The 21,324-nt window shown below is 52.6% G+C and overlaps 3 protein-coding genes across 3 annotated transcripts in view; 1 reads left to right on the top strand and 2 right to left on the bottom strand.

Moving 5' to 3' along the window:
- The first annotated feature begins 483 nt into the window (after positions 1-483).
- On the top strand, positions 484-2,167 carry Inka1 (inka box actin regulator 1). The gene is made up of 2 exons (XM_021207585.1): positions 484-697; positions 1,330-2,167. The coding sequence occupies exons 1-2, from the start codon at positions 605-607 to the stop codon at positions 2,125-2,127; spliced, it is 891 nt and encodes a 296-aa protein (XP_021063244.1). The 5' UTR covers positions 484-604; the 3' UTR covers positions 2,128-2,167.
- A 176-nt stretch (positions 2,168-2,343) lies between these two features.
- Uba7 (ubiquitin like modifier activating enzyme 7) lies at positions 2,344-11,248 on the bottom strand. Its single transcript, XM_029543749.1, has 24 exons — positions 11,096-11,248; positions 10,844-11,012; positions 10,623-10,757; positions 10,402-10,508; positions 10,005-10,095; positions 9,771-9,906; positions 9,582-9,679; positions 9,335-9,481; positions 8,797-8,964; positions 8,503-8,610; positions 7,882-7,962; positions 7,647-7,802; positions 7,406-7,571; positions 7,123-7,328; positions 6,968-7,032; positions 6,703-6,886; positions 6,572-6,631; positions 6,215-6,368; positions 5,446-5,528; positions 5,090-5,182; positions 4,805-4,996; positions 3,185-3,277; positions 3,011-3,111; positions 2,344-2,575 (listed from the first exon to the last, which is right to left on the bottom strand). Exons 1-24 carry the CDS (start codon positions 11,122-11,124, stop codon positions 2,446-2,448), a joined length of 2,952 nt encoding a protein of 983 aa, XP_029399609.1. The 5' UTR covers positions 11,125-11,248; the 3' UTR covers positions 2,344-2,445.
- A 4,282-nt stretch (positions 11,249-15,530) lies between these two features.
- Positions 15,531-21,324, bottom strand: part of Traip (TRAF interacting protein) — a 20,003-nt gene continuing 14,209 nt past the window's right edge. The window contains exons 11-15 of the mRNA XM_021207352.2: positions 18,244-18,399; positions 16,793-16,841; positions 16,256-16,408; positions 16,116-16,166; positions 15,531-15,931 (exon numbers count right to left, since the gene is read on the bottom strand). Of these exons, the coding sequence (XP_021063011.1) occupies positions 15,809-15,931; positions 16,116-16,166; positions 16,256-16,408; positions 16,793-16,841; positions 18,244-18,399 (532 nt within the window). The 3' untranslated portion in view covers positions 15,531-15,808. The remainder of the gene's footprint in view (positions 15,932-16,115; positions 16,167-16,255; positions 16,409-16,792; positions 16,842-18,243; positions 18,400-21,324) is intronic.

Raw genomic sequence — 21,324 nt, 5'->3', positions numbered from 1 at the left:
AGAGGCAGGCGGATTTCTGAGTTCGAGGTCAGCCTGGTCTACAGAGTGAGTTCCAGGACAGCCAGGGCTACACAGAGAAACCCTGTCTTGAAAAAACCAAAAAGAAGAAGGAGGAGGAGGAGGAGGAGGAGGAGGAGGAGATGATGATGATAGGGCGCAGTGCCCACACGTGGGTGTGGCATTGGGCCCCAGTACAACAGTACAAGAAACCGCTATTTCACCAGGGTACAAATTGCACGGGATGAATGTGCGGGGGCGGGAGGGGGTCGTGTCGGAACTGCGTTACAGCCCGGTTAACTAAACTTTTTGAGACATAAAGGGAAGGGGTCTTGAGCTGCACTCTGGTCTCTCGTGCTACTACAGCCAGGCTCCACCAGTAGAGCGGGGGCTGGAGGGCGGGGCTGAAAGGGGCAGGACAACTTCATCCCGCCCGCCTCCATTGGCTAGGGCGCCGGGGAGGGGCGGGGCGCGGCTGCCAGATGTTGGGGCGGCAGCGGCTGGAGCTACGGAGAGCAAGGAGCCTTGGAGTAAGGCAAGGGTGAGGACGCCACTACCCGCGGGCCGACCCGGCCCACTCTGCGCCGCTCCCGCGGGTGATCAGCGGATGAGCCGGCCGACCTGGAGAGTGTACAGCACCAGCACCAGCATGCACAGCGCTCGGCTTGACAGCTTCCTGAGCCAGCTCCGCTGGGAACTGGTGAGTCTTTAGAGTGGGTGTGGTTGTGAAGATGTGTGTGGGGTGCGTGGCTGTCGCCTGAATGGAACAACAAACGACAACCGGGTGGACTCCGGGTGCCCATCAGAGTCAGGATGGGGGCAGGGTAGCGCGCTACAGATGGCCCAGATGGCCCGCTTCGGGTTTCTGACGGTTGGGAACTGTTCTGGGCATCAGGTAACAGGCGCCCAGCTGGCCCTGCTGGCGGAGGGGGTGGGAGGGGAAGGAGAGTTGGGGAAGAGAAGTTTCTTTTGGGGACCGACAGGGAGCACCCAGGGCCTAAAGAAGTGCTGTGCTGCCGTGGACATCCCCTACCACGGGCTGGCCTGTACCTCCTTCCTCTACTCTGCCTGCCCGCCCTGGTGGCGCGTGCTGACTTGCCCGGCCCTGCGTGCTGCAGCCTGCCGGACTGCCACCAGCTCTGCGGATGGGAGCCACATGAGCCTCGAGTGCCAGTGCCCCCATGTGGGCCCTGTGCTTACAGTTCCGCCTTGCTGCCCAAAGGTTTTTCAAGCCCTTCTGAAACCTCCATTCTCCAGGCTGGCTTGGTTAGACACTAAGGAGTCAGGGACTGAGAGATCCCTGACCAACATTTGCCCTATCTTTCTCTCCAGTTGTGTGCTCGGGACACAGGCTCACCTCCAATGTCTGGCCCACTGCAACCAAAACCCAGAACTGATAAAAATATACGGCCAAAGCGCCAGCTCAGGGCCTCTGATGTTTTGGAAGAGGACTCTGTCTGCTGCGTAGAAGAGGAAGAGGAGGAAGGCTTGGTAGCAGAAGACAAGGGTGTACCCTTGGGATGTCCTAGGGAGCATGCTCTAGATTGGGACTCTGGCTTCTCAGAGGTGTCAGGCAGTACATGGCGAGAGGAAGAGCCATCTGTACCCCAGCGCCAAGCACCCCGAGAACGTCAGCCTCATAGCCAGCGTTTTTCAGTCAGCGACATTCCCATGCGCAGTAGGGCAGCCGTAACTGACATACCTCCTGCCCACCGTCCGAGGCCCAAGTCCACCCCAGATGCTTGCCTGGAACATTGGCAGGGATTGGAAGCCGAGGACTGGACGGCAGCCCTGCTGAACAGGGGCCGCAGTCGGCAGCCCCTGGTGCTAGGAGATAACTGTTTTGCTGATTTAGTTCACAATTGGATGGAGTTGCCTGAGGCAACCAGCGAGGGGAGTGATGGAGATGTACCCCGAGCACGGGCTCGACCCCCTCAGTTCCTGCTTGGTCTCTCTGAGCAGCTACGGCGTAGGCTGGCCAGGGCTCGACGGACAGCTATGGCAGGCAAGAGGCTGTCATGCCCACCTCGCCCAGAACCTGACCTGCCTGCAGACATCTCACGATTTGCAGCCCTCATGAACTGTCGAAGCCGCCAACCTATTATCTACAATGATGTCAGCTACCTCTGACCCTGTCCTCCAGCTAGGGGACAATAAAAGCTTTTTTTCCCAAACTGCTGGTTCCATACTCCTGAGGCTTCAGGAAGTGTCTCCAGCCCTGTGGAGCACAAGGAAGACAGGCCACTCTAGAATGTTCCCTCTCCTTTTCCAGGGTTTCTGTCTTACCCGTATCATCCTTGTGTACCCTACCATTCATTTTCTACCATCCACTCCTCTTGTGCCTTCCTTCAACAAGGTTTTATTGTTGAGGTATCTGCTGTGGGCTGAAGACACAGGAATTTTATGCAGAGTTTGTTCTGGCCAAGTGACGTCATGGTGGCTACCTCGTCACAGCTCATAGTGCAGAGGAGGGAAGGCCGTTTCTTCGTCTTCGCCCTCACAGCTCAGCTCGAACACCAGAACCCCCAGCCCAGGCTTGGGCTCCCAGCCGGTCACGTGCTGAACCAGTTCTGTCACCCTGGTATGGGAGGGGGTTTAGGGGAGATTGTGTAGGTGAGTCAAGGCAGACAGGGGGCAACCTCATGTGGATGAGAGGGTGCTGGTGAGCCCTCAAGAGCCCCAACCAGGAGCAGGAGCGGCCCAAGGCAGGAAACATCTGAAACTATTTTAGGAGCAGCTGGTGGGGCAGGCAAGAGGCAGGAAGCTGTGTGTCCCTTGAGAGTAGGCTGTGAAGAGAGATGGGGGCTGGGCAGGGTATGGGGAGCCAAGGGGGCTGGCCAAGCAGACAGCTACTGAAATCCCCCTTCCCCCTCCCAGGCCCATTTGGTGGCTCCATTTGGTGGAAGAATGCTTCTAGAAGGTGTGAGGGGCCTAAAATGGGGATGAGAAAAAGACCTTGTCACCCATGCTCAACCTCCAGGGACATGGTAGAGCCTGGCTCCGACCGGCTCACCTGAGGCGCAGGTGCTGAGCCTGCTTTTCAGACGGCCATCCTGAAGAATAGAGCAGAGCCTGGCCGTGGAGAAGCCTCTCCACATTCAATCCATGTTCTTCCTAGAAGATATACATCAGATGCCCATTGGGCCGGGCTGGGCTGGGCCAGGAACTGAGTGGAGACAGGGCATACCTGGAGATGGGCCAGCAGTGACTCCAGTGTCCTCTCAGGCTGCACAGCAGGCACCTTCAGGCGGTGCCAACAGGTCCATTGCAGGTGACGGAACTACAGAATGGAGGTGAGGGGGATTTAGGGATTTCTCACACAAACCTGCAACCCCTGGCCCAGTTAACTAGCAGCTTTTCCTAGAGGAGGAGCCACTCTAGAGGCAGGGAGCTGCAGCCAAGGGGGGGGGGTGGAAGGTGGGATCTGGGCCCAGAGTCTCAGCCCCCTCCCCGCCCAGGCTGGGGCCAGCACAGGAAATGGAGTTATGGGGCCCTGTATGGGGAAACAGACGTCCATCGCACAGGCCAGCTGGAGGGGGGGGGGGAGGAGAGTGGGGCTGCTTCCTGAGGAAGCTGGAGCTGCGTCGCTGGAGTCTCCGATAAAGCGGCTTGTTCCTCTAAGGGGAGGCTGGGAGCTGGGAGCTACAGTTTCTGCTACTCCGCAGCCCTTACATATAGGGCTTTGGACTGCTCGCAGGCATGCAGAAACCAAGGGCATGGTAACAATGGAACCCTATTGACTCAGAAACGCCCTGCTAACAGGGATGCAGTCTATAGAAGCTTTTATCCTTGTCCCATCTTCCCGGGTCAAAAGTTTTGGTACCTATAGCCGAGGGCTGATGATGCAGCAGGCATCCAGGACAAAGAGGCCCTCCCAACCGTCAGAAAACGTACTGGGGTGGAGCAGAGACTAGGCTAAAGGCAGGATGGGGACTCCTACCCACCCCCATGCTATAGACAAAGGCAGCCTCTGTGCTGGCTAACAGTGGGGCACCTCACCAAAGCATTCCGTGTGCTTGTCCAGAGGGACCCTAGGCTGGCTGGTGACCTCTGTCCTCTCTCCTTGTGAGGGCATTTATTCTGTCCTCTTTCCTGTGCCTCAGGGAAATGCCAACTGGGGCAGAGCCTGGGCACACAGTTGGAGGCATTGCTATCCTGTCTTCATAGGAACAACCCTCCCCAGCCCNCCCCCCCCCCACATACATAAAACCAACAGCACCCACATATGTGCCCACACGCACATAGTCACACTGAGGAAGATCTTGCTCTTCCATCTGGCACACAGATGTGCAAGCCTGATTCATGCCCACATACCAGGGATGCCCAGATCTTGGTGCACTACAATGTAGTGGTAAACATTCTGTTCCATAGGGCTGAGACCCACACTCCTGGTAGCAAGCCGGATGCCCTTTAACTTGGCTTGAAGTGAACAGAACAGGACTCCTCAAAAGGAAGCTAGATTCTTTCTGGGGCTGAGTCTACGGTTGTCCCTCCCTCCTCCTTCCCACCAGGATATTACAGAGAAGGAGGGGGCCATGGGGGATGTCTGGCTCCACTAATGAGTTAAAGCTGCAGCTCCCCCAGACCCTGGACTGCAGGGTTGCTGGAAGGTATGGCTGATGGCTGTTTCCTGTGTCTGACAGGCCCCAGTCTAGGTTCATAGCAGAAAGGGCGCTGGATGGAGTCTAGAGGACTCCCCCATAGTCTGGGGCCTGGAGAGAGCCCACAGCTAGAGAGAGAACTGTTTGCTTGGGCAAGTAGAGGGAAAATTCAGGCCCAGTGGGAACAGGGGGCATCAGAGGCTCACCGACTGGACGGCTGGGGCAGAAGGCGCTGAGCGGATGAAGTGGTTTTCAGCCAGGTGCAGATAGCTGTGACGAAAGGTACCACAGGGCCGGAGCCCGCTTACCACCTTATAGAGCTCCAAGCCCAGTAAGCCTGCCACAACTGCTGTACTGGTAGCAATGGCTGGGATAATTCGGCCCACGATTTGCTTGATCTGTCAAAGACAGGGCATTTGGTCTGGGCTCAAGGTTCAGGGATCAGGTTTGCCACTCGCTTCTAGGCCTGAGCCCCAAAGGGGTGAAGTTACCCGAGCATGGTTAACTGGAAGGATCCCATAGTTCTGACATCGCAGGTCTGTCGCTGCTACCACAAAGTCCACATGGAAGTTGCTGTCATCATCCTGCCAGGCCCAGATCACAGGAGTGTCACCACTGCAGTGGTGTCCCTCAGCATGGCCACCTGCAGGCCACTGACAGACCTCTGGACAGTTTTGTGGTTGGGTAGCCACCATCTCCCGCCTTTGCCACACAGTGTGGCCGAGATGCAAGGGGCATGAGCTGCTTCCACAGCCTTGACGGGAGGAAACCCAGGTTCTCAAACTGGCCTGCTTCCTTACCCGCCCTCCCTCCCAGCCCAGTTCTTCACCCCATCTTGGGACCCCACCTTCACAAACAACACAGGCTGCAGCGGGGGCCCCTTCCTCCAGTCGTCCAGGGTTTCCTGCAGTTCCTTCAACTGTTCCTGGTCTGTCAGGGAGCAGGGCATGGGCTCAGTCCTTAACTCATTTCCTGTACTCTAGAGCCTCGTGTCCGTTCTTGGGCTCTGCCAAACCTGCCATCCACTGCCACTTGGTCTAACTAAGGACTTTCTTCTTGATGCTGACATCTATGTCCTTGCAGCCCCACTCTTCCGCTATGATTACCCATGTGGCTCTGTCTTCACCCAGGACCACAGCTAGGCACTCCTCAGATTTTTTTTTTCAAATTCTAAAAGTCTCTCAAGAGAACTGTTTTAGGCAGCAGAGAGAGGACCTACTGAGGGACTAGAGGACAGAAACAAACTAATCAGCAAAGTAAGAGGCCCAGAGAGCCTGAGCAACAAGGGCTCAGCAGTTAAGAGCACTTGTTGCTCTTGTAAAGGACTCTAGTTCGAGTCCCAGCGCTTACATGGTAACTCCAGTTTCAGGGGATTGATACCCTCTTCTGGCTTCTGTGGGCACCAGGCACACCCATGGTATATAAGTATACATGTAGGTAAAATACTCATACATACAAAATAAAAACTAAATGAGCACACAAACAAAACCAAAGAGGACCAGAGAAAAGGAAGTAAGTTGGCTGTCTGGCTTTTAGGACCCGTCTTCCTTCTAAGCACAGGCTGAAGACCCGTGGGGGGAGGGGGCAAGAAGAGCTGTCTAAGACTGGGACCTCACCATGTTCAGCAGAGAAGAGGTTCTGGGGCGTGGAATCAGACTCTAGCAGCTGCTTCAGCAGTTCCCTGAGTGCAGACTGACTTTGTGAGCCAGGCAGCCCATGCATCCGTGCATACAGGTTGGCAGCTGCCAGTACGTAGAGGAAATGCATGTCCTGCAGCCAGGCAGAGAGCAGGACCATGGGTGCATGGGATGGGATGCATTGCCCTTCTGTGGATCTGTCTGAATGCCTACCTCTCTCAAGGACAGACCCTTGAATTTGCACAAGCATGGCTCTCTCTTAGCATCCGTGCATCTTAGCAGAATGCAGAGGTGGTGTCTAACCTCGGGGGACTCAGGTCTGCTGACACCACTCACTTGGTTGGGGTCAAACTGCAAGGGATGTGGACATGTTTTGGATCCCGATGAGAACAGCACCTGAGGAAATAAAGGCCGTTGGGCTGTCTGGTCTCCCAGAGCCGTCAGCCGCCCAGCCTCTGACTACCTACTTTATCCGATGGGAAGTGTCTCAGCAGCTCCACGATGCTATCATGGAAGCACAGTTGCCAGTGGCCAAGAGCCCACACCACGCAGTCTCGCCAGGTCTGTGGCCGAGTTCTCAGGACACCCATCACTTGCTTCAGTAAGGCCAGCGTCTCTGTCCTATGCGTGGCCAACAGGGAAGTGCATGTCCTGCAGAGGGAGGACGACATTTGAGACCGAACTCTGTGCCTGGAGTCCTGGACTCCTACCTACCTCCGTTGTTGGCCTTACTGTTGGTAGCAGTTGATGGTCTCTGTAGAGAGTCTGAAGAGCCCCCCAAATTGATCCTGGGCCCACTGTGGGGGTGGGAGGGAGGATGATAAAATATTAGATGAGGAACAGATCTGCAGTTGAGGCTTGAGATGGGGAGGGTACAATGTACTAACCTGCAGGCTGTGCTCCATCGTGCTGGGGAAGTGCCTCAGGGTACACACAGGGTAGGGAACATCCTCAGAAGTTTCGTCCGAGGCAGGACCTCTGTAGGCTTCTGTCACATAGGGCACAAACACTGAAGCACTCCCCCGGGTGCCCTGGGTGCCTGCCTCCAGCAGTGGCTTCAGGTAGTGGGTGCATCGAGCAGCGACGTAGTGCCCTGGCAAAGGGGCAGAGGGTGTGGAGTGAGGCTGCCAGGGGCTCGGGCATGGGCTTGGCTCCAAGTGAGGGACTCACGGGCCTGGAAGCTGTCCAAAGCAGCAACAACACCGTCCACCCTGGAGAAGAAGCTGTCATCGTAGATGTCCTCTGTGGTGGGATCCAGTGGGGAGGTGTACGGAGTCACTTGTAGGTCTGGGTTGAGACGATGGGCTGCTGCGGCGGCCACCTCTGCCTTGGGCCTCTGGGCAGAGAGGACACGGGAGCATTACGGGAGAGCGACCTGAGACGCAAGGACATAGGGTGGGCCAGCACTCACCCTAATGTCCTTGGGCCTGAAGAGGAACTGCCTGCTGAGGTTGGAGCGTTCTATGTGGTCCATGTCGGCAACGGTCACACCTCCATTCGCCCTAACTCCCAGGCCCACTAGGGCAAAGACTTTGAGCATCTCACAGCCAATGGCACCAGCACCCACCTGTTGGCAGGAACAGTCTTAGCCAGAGCACATGGTGTGGACTTCTCAAAGACATCCCCACTAGCATCCCCCAGCTCACCAAGAGGTAGTGTTTGTCACTCAGTTTCTCCTGAAGACCAGTCCCAAACACAGCAATTTGCCCATCGTATCGGCAGTTTCTCTAGGGAACACGGATAACGGCCACTGATGGCTGACAGCCTGTGCCTTTACTGAGTTGTTTAATCTGGACCTCAGAGGTGTTTTTCTGGGTTCTCCTCTAACTCTAGTTTTTTTGTTTTGTTTTGGTTTGGTTTTGGTTTTTTGGTTTTTCAAGACAGGGTTTCTCTGTGTAGCTCTGGCTGTCCTGGAACTCACTTTGTAGACCAGGCTGGCCTCGAACTCAGAAATCCACCTGTCTCTGCCTCCCAAGTTCTGGGATTAAAGGCGTGTGCCATCACACCCAGCCTAACTCTAGTTTTGTTTTTGTTTTTGTTTTTTGTTTTTTGTTTTTTGTTTTTTGGTTTTTGGTTTTTGGTTTTTTCAAGACAGGGTTTCTCTGTATCGCCCTGACTGTCCTGGAACTCACTTTGTAGCCCAGGCTGGCCTCAAACTCAGAAATCTGCCTGCTTCTGCCTCCCGAGTGCTGGGATTAAAGGCATGCGCCTCCATGCCCGGCATCTAACTCTAGTTTGGAACAAGGCTTTCACCTCCCAGTTCTCACTGGTTGACAGTCCTCAGGACTGGGAAGGAGCGTCTCGTCTTCTGGAAGACATTCAAGGGCGTCCAAGTACAGCCACTGATCCAGGGGCATGAACTTCCGGGAGATGGCCTAGGGGTGGGTACATCAGTCTGAGAGCCTCTGCCAACTCCTAATTCCTTCTCCCCTTGGATACCATCTGAGGGCTACAGCTGGGTTGGTAACGTGCTCTGTGGCTGCTGCTGGGTATGGGTGCCCTCTGGCACACACACTACCTGCCCGCTTTCCCAGTCCCTCCCTTTCCCCACATGTGCCTACCTTCAGGACCTCCTGGGCAGCCACTCCTCCCAGAATGGCTGCCATGGGGCTTAAGGTACCAGCGCTACTCAGGGCAATTGTCCGGAGGAGAGCCCCATCCAGTGACTCTTCTGTCCCTTTTAGTGGCTCTAGATCCTGGGCCAGCCCCACCACAGTCTCTGCGTCATCCTGTGGGATGGCATTCAGGCATAGCATATGTGGGCCTAGTAGCCCCAGCTTGAATTCTAACCTCCCACTCAAAGCCTTCAGGCACCCGTCTACCCTGTTCCACGGAAGCAGCAGATTCCTAAGTGGGAAAGCCTGACATTGCTGCTAGGCAGCGAAGCGCTCCCAAAGGATGTCCAGCCAGAGACATTGAAGGCATCCTCAAGTGAGCACAGCTTCCAACCTGCTTGTGATGGCTTAAGGATGGAGCAAGCAGGCATCTCCAGGCGGTAGGCCTGGTACGTCTATGGGCACAGCCTCCAGTGGGGTGAGATCTGAAAGGTGAGACCCAAGGAGGCAGAGGCCGTGTATTGTGCGATGTGGGGCCACTCACAGGATCCCAGGGCTTGGGTAGCCGGCCATGGAGTTGCTGGAACTTGTGCAGTGCATGGAAGGCCTGATGTAGGCAGTGAGCACGCTGTACTTCCTGAGTGTTCTGGGCTACCACGTGGGGCTGAAGCAGAGCTATGTCCAGGGGCTTCTGTAGGGGGTTGGGGTTGCTTGGCTCAGGGTCAGGTCTAGAACACTACGCACCCCTTCACGTAGCCTGGTGCTCCCACCTCAGGTGTACTTATACGCACATGCCTCACGGTCTTGGGTCTCTTGACTTCGGTGACAACCCCACCTCTCAAGTAACGGGAGAAAGTTGTGGTATCTCCAATCTCCAAGGACCCGTCTTCTGCGAGAGAGCCATCCTAGTAAGTTATGACCCCCTAAATATAACTTGTTTCCACACAGCTGAGGCAGTAGTTGGAGCAGGGTTGGCTTACTCTGCACACGAACAGGCTGTGGAGAACAACTGTTGAGTTCAACCATGCCTTCAATGTCTGAGAAAACCACCAAGTCCCCATCGTAGAAGGAATGTCTTTTGGTGCCTCCTCTCAGGGTGACAATGCCGGGGGAACCCTGAGTGAGAGATGGCTTGTCTTCAGAGTGCCTGTACCTACCTTCCACAGGCCCTGGCACCTTTCTCTGGACATCAGGGAAACCATCTGAGCACCCACCTGAGAGATGTCCCGGATGGCAGCCGTCATGGGTTCTACCTCGGTAGGGTCCACGACAGTGAAGTCCTCACCAAAATCACAGAATAACCGCCTAGTGTGATTGGTGGAAGTTACTGAGGACTCTCATCAGTTGTGAGTAGGGGGCACTAGGACAAGCCCAGAGGGGAAGGAATTATAGGAAAGTCGTGGAGACTTTGGTTTGGGCATGCAGGGCACACCAGAGCAGGTCTGCATGCTGAGGTGGAGAAACAAGGGCAAGACCGTAGTCCAGAAATAAGAGCATCCTTGCATGCTTGAGGCTGAGTCGGGGAGGACAGGGGCAAGCTGAGGGCTGGGCAAAGCATTGGGATCCATTGCTGGCAGTGATGTGGTGGGGGTACACAGGGAGTCTCCTCACCCCACAAGGCCCCGTGTTTCGGCCATCAGGAAACAGACTCCATGCTTGTGACACAAGGTTCCCACCTTCAGCTGGTCCTCCAACTTGGAGTCAGTCAGCACCACTACCTAGATGGACACCATGATTGATCAGCAGGCCCGGAATCACTTGCCACCTTCTCTGCCGTTAAGGGCAGGAGGGAGGTACTAGGCTAGCACGGAAAGTGGCGCTGGGGTAAGCACCTGAAAACCCCGTAGCAGGTCCTCGGTGATGTCACCTCTGTGGACGGAGATCTGGACAGCTTCATTGAGCTGAGCCAACTGCGCTTGAGATGCCTCAGCCCTGCTCCTTCCCAAGCTCTTTTCTGAAAGGAAAAACTAAGGACAGCTCAGTGCAGCTTCATAGGAGACTCCCCTTTGGCCTCTGCTCTGGGAGGCAGCATAGAGACCCCAAGAACTCTTACCTGAGCAGCCAAGTCAGCCCAGCAGGTGGGATGGGGATCATGCAGGGTGAGGCTGCCCACACCTGTAAGGACCAGGTTCTTGGCCACCTCAGCTCCCAGACCCTGCAGGCCACATAGCAAGACTTTGGCTTCTTGGATCTTCTGCATAGCAGGCAGGCCCACTACATACCTGTGGTTAAGAAGAAGGAGGTGGCAGCTGGGGACCAAAGGTCTGGAAACCACCCGACTTTGTTATCCCACCTTGAGACTCACAGCTGCCTGGAGTATAGTTCCTCATCCATCCTCAGTCGTGGGGCTGGAGAGGAGGCTGTAAGGCTCACAGGAGAGTGGGAAGGAAAACTAGACTTGGCGCTGATGCAAACAGGCACCAAAGCGCTGGTTGCTGCTGGTTACAGCTCTCTCTCTGGCTCCTCTGTGGTTTCAGGAAACCAAAAGTGAAACTAGACTGAGTTGGTTCCTGGTCCTCCCAGTGAATGAGGACAGATGTCAGCCCTCTGCAGGCCAACTGGGGTTTATCGCCTGGATAAGTCCCAGTGTTATAAGAGGCCAGTGACTCTGAGTTACACCTGAGAAATGAGAAGCTCAGGGCAGCCACAAAATGAAGACTTGTGTCATATATATATATATATATATATATATTTTTTTTTTTTAAAAACTTTTGTTTTGAAATAACTGTAGACTCACAATAAGTTGTGAAAATAATACAGGGTGTTGCTGTGTACTGTTCATGAGTATTTGTGCGTGTGTGTTCCATCAGCATGTATTAATTACACATAATAATGTGCTTCGTTACAGCACTTCCATACGTGTACATTTTGATCATATTTACCCGTTAGCTTCTCGGTCCTCCTCCCACTCTTGCTGTTCCTCTTGGTGACTCGGTGAGTTTTGTAGAACATTTCATACAAGAGGATGGGTGAGAGGTTATTTATGGAAGCCATAGACACCTTATCAGTGGCCACAGAACTAGAGAAAACGTCTCGCCCTCCTGGAAGGGCGAGGCCTCATGAGTCTCTGTTCCTCTCATGATGGATGCTCACAAGCCCAAATTTTGTACAGATCTTGCACAGGTCACAACTACTGTGAGTTCAAGAGCCGTTTGTGGCTGGAAGATCGTGTTCTGCAGAGATTCCATCCTCTGCTTCTAAAGCTATCGCGTCCCCTTTTCCACGGCATGTGTTCCCTGAGCCTTGGCTAGAGCTGACCAAGATAGTTCCTTCAGGGCTGGACATTCAGGTCACTTCTCCACACACTGACCGGCTAGGAGTCCCCGCAGACACCACTGCCCACCACAAAAGGAACCTCTCTGATGAAAGCCAACAGCAGCCCCGCACTAAGGTCATTAATGTGACTGTCGTTCTCCCACGAGGGCCTGTGACCTACCCAACCACTGTTGTTTTTGTTTGTTTGGTTGTTTGTTTTTTGATCAGGTTTATAATACCAGACATGAGTTCCCTCCTGTGGAGTGGGCTCAGTTCCAATAAGAAAGCGGTTGCTGTCACTACAGGAGGCTCGAAGGCACTAGTAGCACTGGATCCATCTTGCTACTGTTTGTTTTGGTTTTGGTTTTGGTTTTTGGTTTTTTGAGACAGGGTTTCTCTGTGTAGCCCTGGCTGTCCTGGAACTCACTCTATATATCAGGCTGGCCTCAAACTCAGAAATCCGCCTGCCTTAGCCTCCCAAGTGCTGGGGATTAAAGGCGTGCGCCACCACACCTGGCTGTTTTGTTTTTTTTTTTTAAAGACAAGGTTTCTCTGTGTAAACCAAGCTGGCCTCGAACTCAGACATTCCCCTGCCCTTGTCTCTGAGTGCCGGCATGAAAGGCATGCACCATCACCAGTCAGTTGAGTTATGTGGTCTGGTCTGGGACTTGCTATGCAGACCTGGCTGAAATCATAGATAGCTGCTTGTCCGTGTTTCCTGAGTGCCAGAGTTAAAGGTGCGAACCGCTACTCCCAACCTTGACGTTTTTATTTTACTTTATTATGACTATAGCAAGCATGTGGAACTACCTTGTGATGTTAGCTTTTTCCTTCTCCCACTTGGGTTCTTGGGACTGAACACAGGTCACCAGACTTGGCAATGAGTAACCCGTTGCACTATCTCACTGCTCCTATAGTTGTTGCTTTGATCTTTTTAAAATGTTACATGCATGACTGTTTTGCCTGCGTGTATACGTGCCACCTGGTGCCCGTGGAAGCCAGAAAAGGGTGTAGAATCCTCTGGAACTGGAGTTACAGACAGTTGTGAACTGCCGTGTGAGTTCTGGAAACAGCTCAGGACCTCTGGGAGAGCAAGTGCCCTTAACCACTGAGCTATTTCTCCAGTCCCTATCTTTGTTTTTTAGGGACAGGGTCCCACATAGTCCAGGTTGGCTCATTATAGTCAAGGATGACCTTGAACTTCTGATCCTTCTGCCTTTATCTCCTAAATGGGGATGGCACCGCCACACTCAGATTATGTGAAGCTGGGCACTCTACCGACAGAGCTACATACTCAGCCGTGCTTTTTAAAGTTCTGTCGTTGTTTTTGTTTTAGGGAGGGAATCTCATGTAATCCAGGCTGCCCTGGAACTCATTGTGTGATTGACAATAACTTCCACCTTTATACTAATGTGAATACAAATGTGTACCACTATACATGGACCCAGGCTTGCCACGTGAGTCTTGTTCTTTTTATAACAACTTACTTTCAAGGGAACCCTTGGACCATGCTCATCCGCTCTGGAGGCAGTCAGTCCCCCAGTGACTACATCCATCCCTCAGAGACAGCCTCTCAGTGACCATGTCCATCCTTTCAGAGGCAGTCCCTGAGTGACCATGTCCATCCCTCTGAAGGCAGTCCTCCAGGGACCATGTTCATCCCTCTGGAGGCAGTCCCCCCTGTGACCTTATGTTACTCAGCTTTCTGTCACTGTGACAAAATACCTGACACAAATGGAAAAGTTCACCTCTTAGAAACTGTGACGTCGCTGGGGGTTGTGTTGCATTTGGGAGGCAGAGGCAGGTGGATCTCCAGAAGTTCCAGGCCAGTCAGAGCTTCACAATGAGTCCACTCCAACCCTCCCTCTCACACACACACACACACTCCAAAACCAACCAAAAATACTAAGCTTTCTAATCTACAAACACATTTTCTCCCTGTGTACCTTTATGGGTCATACTTTTTTCAGGGGGGGAAGGGACAATCAGATTTCTAAATTCCTTTTATCACAGAAACTGTCAGCAGTAGGCAGTAACTCCAGCACCCACTCCTAGCCATTATATTGTCTCTACAGATTTACCTGTTCTAGACACTGTAAATGGAATCAGACCCACTCTCTCTCTACCTCACTTGTTTAACTTCCTGAGTTCCTCACCTACAGCCTGACTTACAGATTCCCACCACTGGTGGTTGGAGCTGTCAGCCACTGTACAGAGAATACTGCAGATAATTCACCTAAGCCCAGCCTGCATGTGCTAGCAGCCAGCCTGTTTTCACCCAGATGGTGCAATTCCCCTCGCTAAACCTCGTTGGCGCCTCTCATCCCCAAATGGGTTCAACACCCGCAGCTGTCTAAGTTACCTTCCTGTTACTGTTATAAAATACTCTGCCAAAGCAACTTAGGGGAGAAAGTTTTTATTTTAGCTTCAAGATTCAGGTTACAGGTTCATTGCAGGGAAGTCTAGGCAGAGGGTGGAGCAGTGGGTAGTGCTCAGAGCAGACAGAGTGCACGCGTTCTTGTGCTCAGCTCTGCTCATTAAACAGCCCAGGATCCTCCACCTAGGGAGGAATGGTGCCAACCTATAGTAGGCACAATCAAGATAGCCCTCCACAGACATGCCCACAGGCCAAGCTAATCTAGATCTCACTGAGAGGCCCTTTCCACATGACTCTAGATCATGCTGAGTTGCCAATCAAAGCTAAGCATCACATAAGGCTATCATCTCCATCAGATAACCTCAGGCTCCTTTCCATTTCCTGGCAAGTGGATGTGTCTTCAGCATGAGGCATGTGGTGTGAGAGGAAAGCGGGAGAGCTCCTGTCCAATAACAGGAGCAGCTGAGGCCGTCTTACCCAGGCAAGTGGCCAATAGGGAAATCCTCTTGGAGAAAGTCCTGAAGCCAAGCCCTAGAGGCTAACAGTTGGTCAGTGGTTATCTGTTGTGCTTGCTAGAACTCACTGGGCTCACCCACTCGCTTTGTTTACAGTTTAGACTGCAGGGATGCCATTCTTTTTTTTTTTTTTTTTTAAGATTTATTTATTTATTATATGTAAGTACACTGTAGCTTTCTTTAGACACTCCAGAAGAGGGCATCAGATTTCGTTACTGATGGTTGTGAGCCACCATATGGTTGACTGGGATTTGAACTCTGGACCTTCGGAAGAGCAGTCGGTGCTCTTAACCACTGAGCCATCTCGCCAGCCCCAGGGATGCCATTCTTGCTAGTCTTCCTGTGCCCTGGGAGAGAGCCATGCCTGGAGATAAAACTACTAGGTCTAAGCCTAGAAATTTTCTAAGGTTTTGGTACAAATTTATACAGCCAGAGCCTAGAAGAAAAGACACCTTTTTATTTTACACAGAAAACTTCCCCATCCTTTCCCTATCACCTCCCCACCCCACAATTTCAAGCAATAAGCTGGAGGCAGGCAGGAGTTCAAGCTCAGGGCCCTCCAGCCTGTGTGGGATCCTCCAGCACTTCCATCCACTCAGAGTCAATGTGACCCTGTCCTATAAAAACAGAAGGAGTCCAGCCACACCTGGTTGTAGCTATAAGCAAAACCCTGCAACTGGAAGTAGGCCCTGCTGATTGAAACAGTAAACTGGTCACATGGCTTCCCAGTGTGATGCAGGGTGCAGTGAACACAGGAAGTGTGTTTTCTGGGCATCTCTCTTGGACTGGTCCAAGAGGAGCCATCTTCCAAAAACACTTCCAGTTGGCCAGGTCTTGGCCCACTAATTGCAGACATGACTCTGGTCACCATTCACTGACATAAGAAGGTATCCAGCTTGGGTTGGGAAGCAGAACTCACAGTCTTTATTCTCACTTTCTGTTTACTCTTGGCCTTGGACTTAACAGGCATTGGTCGGATAATGGCTGTGTCCCTCTGGAAGTAATGTCAAGGAAGAAGCTTGAGAGGGGACTGGGACACAGGGAAGGAAAGTGCAGACCCTGGGTCAGGAAGTGCAGAGACACTGAGCAAGGCACAGCTCGGCCCATCTTAGGCTGTAGGCAATGGAAGTAAGGAACTTGGGGACACAGGTCAGACCATGGCCATAGCAAAAGGATACAGGCTGGATGAATTTTGTCCGTCCTCCAAGCCCATCGAAGCCTATTCTTACCTAGGGAGAGGGAAGAGATGGGTGGGTCAGAGTAATGGATAGGGAGCTGACGACCCTGCCCCACCCTCAAGGCTGGCCACCACACGCACCACATCTGTGCTGCTGCAACGGGATTCTGCTGTGGGCCTGTTGGGCTGTTTCTGACCCAGGACAGCATTCCGGATGAAGAGAGGGAAGGCGCCAGCCAGTTCCTCATCTGGCTCTCCTACACATCGCTGGCCACCCAGTGAGAGCTGGGACTCCTATTGGAATAATGCCAGAGTCAGATACGACAAGCCAGACAGCAGCACAGGACATGGAGCAGTGATGGAGAAAGGACTAGAGGCAGGGGACAGTGAGCCAGGGCCCAAGGATGGCTCTGAAGAGTCTCAGTCCTGAACCTGAACATAGCCCATGCTCTCAGAAGTAGAGCTTTTCTTTTTTCTTGTTTTATTTTGTTTTGAGATGGTCTCACTAAAGCCCGGGATGCCCAGAACTCACTCTGCAGGGTTCTCCTCCTGCCTTCGCTTCCTGAACCCCGGATAACAGGTATAAACTACCATCCCCAGGTTAGAGGGGTAGGTTTTCATGTTCTGGCAAGGCCTGGGTGGGACTGTCTGAATGCTTTTGAGGAACCCGGCCCTTACCGGCTTGGAGACTTTGCGAACTTTCTTGAGGACATCCTGCATGGGAGAGCTGTGAGATGAGATGTGAAGGCAAGTAAGCAAGATGGCGGGCACACGCTCTTCAGGAGTCTCTACGTGGCAGGCTGCCATCATGGCTCTGCTCTGGGCAGGTACCTCAGCAGTCCCTCCCCGAGTACAGTCACAAAAGACTAGCTCCAGGGTCAGGGAGATAGGACCATGCTTCAGTCTGGTCTCTCATTTCAGTGTTCCCCAAGTTCCTGGGCTCCTCACCATGTTCTAGGGAGCCCAGCCTATGTCCTATATGCACAGAGGATGAACATTCACAGCCTCAACTGGCAGCTGAAGAGGGAACAGGAGGAAGCCGGAGGATGGAGCGGACCCCACAGCTCTCTGCTGCAGCCTCAGGACTTGGGCTTCTCACTGCGACCAGGTCAGCGGTGTGCGGTATGGGGGTAGTGCCCGGGCCAAAGGTGTGCGGTATGGGGGTAGTGCCCGGGCCAGCGGTGTGCAGTATGGGGGTAGTGCCCGGGCCAAAGGTGTGCGGTATGGGGGTAGTGCCCGGGCCAGCGGTGTGCGGTATGGGGGTAGTGCCCGGGCCAGCGGTGTGCGGTATGGGGGTAGTGCCCGGGCCAGCAGTGTGCGGTATGGGGGTTGAGCCCAGCCGTTTTGCCCTTGGGTTCCCTCTCACTGTCATGGCCTGACATAACAGTTCCTTTCTCTTACATCCAAAGTCTCACGTGAAGTTTTTCTTAGGACCAGAGAGATGGCTCAGCAGATAAAACTCTGCCACCAAGCCTGTCAACCCAACCTGGATCCTTGGTCTCCACATGGCGCAAGGAGAGCCAACTCTTACACACACACACTTCTCTGATCACCACATGAGCCCCCCCCACCCCAGGAAAACCAGATGAGTGAAATGTTTACAAGTGTAAAAAGAGCTCCCTTTGTGGAGTAGCACAGGCCCGTGGACATGAAGGGGACAGTCGTGTGCCTGGCCAAGGAGATGGCCTCCCCCTCCTTGCTCCACGGCATGGCTAGAACAGGTCCCACCTCACAGCTGCACAGAAGTCTTCCTGTCTGCCTAAATGGGATGTTTCCCTAGGTGGTAGGGTTATGGAATCATGGTTTGACATGGTCCTGCGTTAAGCAGGAACCTCAAAGGCACATGAGAAAAATTCGGAGTCCCACACCAGGACTCTGGTGGGCAGGCACACAGAGTATTAATTAGGATATCTGCCTCACCACCAATCCAGACTTCCCCTACTGAGACTCACATCCCACCACATCGTCTTGAGGCTTGTGCCACTCAAGCCAACGATACAGGGGCTGGACCCAAAGCTGTAGCCTAGCCTAAGCAGCTACACCGACCACTCAGAGCCATGGGGCAGGACCCACAGGTGACTCAGCTATGGCCTTCCCGATCATAGGAACCTCCGGGGACCAACACTCACCATGCCCTCTCCAGGCAGATCTTCTTCGGGAGGCAATGCTGGGAGCTGGAGGTCTGGGCCGGAGGGGTACTCACATCAAAGGTAGCATTGAGATCAATCTCATCACTGAAGGGTGGCCGGTGAAGCCTTGGGTTCATCATCTCTACAGGGGCTGGGCTGAAGGCAGACAAAACTCACATTATTCAGGACCGTGGTGATGACCCAGGGAGATCACACATCCTTAGGTATCGGAGGCAGCTCAGCTTGGCCGTGAAGCTGGCTCAGGTGGTAAGACAATTGTCCCCAAGCCTGAAGCCCCGAGCTCAATCCTTGGAACCCATATAGAAAAAGGAGAAAAATGAATCCTTCCAGTTGTCCTGATGCATCCTGTGGTGCACACGCACCTAAACACACACACACACACACACACACACACACACACACACACACACACACACACAAATGTTGGGGAAAAAAAAAAGAAGAAGAAGAAGAAGAGACAGCTCAGTTCCAGGGGCTTCTAATGCCTACCTATCCTTGACTCAGGGTCACCCTAGAGGCAGGCTTAATCTCTAAGAATAAGCTAAGCGGCTTCGGTCTTTGCATAGCTTTGCGACCATTGAAAATTGGAAAAAAAGAAAGTAAACAAAAGCAAAACCAAATTCAAAAGGGGCTGGTTTGGTGGGTCAATGACCTGTGTTTGATTCCCCAGCACCCACACGGTGGATGAGACTGACCCACAAGTTATCTTCTGACTTGTACAAGCAGACATGTATAACACATGCACACATGCTTAAAATAAGTACAATGGGAAAGTTTTAAACCAAAGGAATGAACAGGATGTTTCCCTTTGACCACACATACTTTCTCTGAACCCAGTGCAAGCCATTCAGCCATGTCACTGCAGAGGGATGTAGGTGAAGTTGCTGTTACTTATCATGGCACATGATGTGCTAGTGGCTGGTACTTCAGGAGCTGACGAATGAAGACACTATATAGTTCTTTCAAGAGTAATTTTAGTAGGACTGGAGAGATGGCTCAGCGGTTAAGAGCACTGACTGCTCTTCCAGAGGTCCTGAGTTCAATTCCCAGCAACCACATGGTGGCTTACAACCATCTATAATAGGATCCAATGCCCTCCTCCTAAGACATCTACAGTGTACTCATTTACAAAAAATAATTAAAAAAAGAGGAACTTTAGTAACATAAAAAAATACTCATATGGTCAATTCAATGTCACACACCCAAGACCTCAGGCAAGAAGATCATGAGTTCAAAGCCGGTTTGAGGGCAGCCTACGCTATATATCAAGACTGCTTAAAAGAGAATATAAAACAATATATGTATGCACAACCCAGGCATCATGGCACACACCTCTGAATCTCAGCTGAGGCGGGTGGGTCTTTGTGAATCTGAGGCCAGCTGATCTGTATAGTGAGTTCCAGGGCAGCCAGAGAGACCCTGTCTCAGAAGACACAACTATATATGCACGTCCGATTGCATGGCGTGGTGCCCTCTCCTCCATATGCCTAGGATTCTGTTGTACTTCCTTACTACAGGCCTCAAGGCACTGAGTGTTCCATCACCTCTGCGACACTCACCTGTGACCAATTTACACAGCTTCCCGTTCCCGGCCTCAGGACATGAGACAAGACACTCAGAGCCTCCTTCTAAGCCAAAGCCCCAGGCAGATGTTACCTGTGCGGCAGTGGTCAGCACATCCTGCACGGACTCAGCTCGTTAGGCCTGCCCTAAAATGAAGGTATTCCCAGATCTCACTAGAATTTAGGAGCCCTTAGGGCCCATGAGAGATGTCTACCTATCCCTCCCCCTTTCCTCTGATCTGCACCCCAGTGGGAAAGGGCCATGGTGTAGCTTTTTTTTTTTTTTTTTTTGGTTTTTCGAGACAGGGTTTCTCTGTGTAGCCTTTTTTTTTTTTTTTTTTTGGTTTTTCGAGACAGGGTTTCTCTGTGTAGCCCTGGCTGTCCTGGAACTCACTCTGTAGACCAGGCTGGCCTTGAACTCAGAAATCCGCCTGCCTCTGCCTCCCAAGTGCTGGGATTAAAGGCGTGCGCCACCACACCCGGCCCTATGGTGTAGCTTTGAAAAACCGAGGGAAGGAAAGGCAAGGGTCCCTCGGAACTGCCCTAAAATAGCAGAAGCATGGCTGGGGTGTGGCTCAGGCAGTACAGTGCTAGCCTAGCATGCATGAAGCTCTGGGTTCAAGCCCACCTCTGCGTACATCAGATGTGGTAGAACATGACTGTACTCCTCGCACTCAGGATGTAGAGCCAGAAAGACAGGAAGTCCAAGATCATATTCAGATACATATCGAGTTTGAAACCAGCCTGGGCTATATAATACTCTGCATCAAAGAGATAAAATAATAAGATAAAATGATGTCTAGAGCACTGGCTGCTCTTCCAGAGTTCAATTCCCAGCACCCACATGGCAGCTGCCCTAATGCCCTCCCTCTTCTGGTGTGCAGACTCACATGACAGAAGCAAAGGGTAACCCCACCACAACAAGCGAGGCACGGCCATCACCTGGAACATCCAGACCCTTTACAAGATACCAAGCATGGCCAGGGGAATGTGAGCCTCACACAGAAGCCAGAATCCACAGGGGCAGGTTGGGGGCACAAGGCAGCTCTAAGAACAGCTCAAGGAACTAAGGTTCCAGTGCTGGAACGCATGGCAGACCATGTGCCCATCACAGTCCCACAGTTCTCAGGTCTCATAAACTTCAACAGGCGGATAGTTTGGGCTCTACAGAGAGATGCTAAGGAAAAAAAAATAAGAGCTGGCGAGATGGCTCAGAGGGTGAGGGAGTTTCTGCATAAGTCTGGCAACTTCTGTTAGATCCCATCAACCCATGTCGAAGTAAAAGGAGAGAAATGATCCACAAAGTTATGCTCTGACCTCTATACTGTGACATGCACAACCACACACACACTCATTCATGCATGCACATATATGTATATACTCTTTCACACACATACTTATTCATGCACACATACATATGTATATATAACATACACACTCTTACACAAATATACTCATTCATGAATACATACATGCAGGCGCGCGCGCGCGCGCGCGC

Source organism: Mus pahari, chromosome 10, assembly GCF_900095145.1.
Source record: "Mus pahari chromosome 10, PAHARI_EIJ_v1.1, whole genome shotgun sequence".
In the NCBI taxonomy this organism is placed as follows: domain Eukaryota; kingdom Metazoa; phylum Chordata; class Mammalia; order Rodentia; family Muridae; genus Mus; species Mus pahari.
Note: the sequence above shows the minus strand (reverse complement) of the source record. Positions and strands in the feature narration are given on the sequence as shown.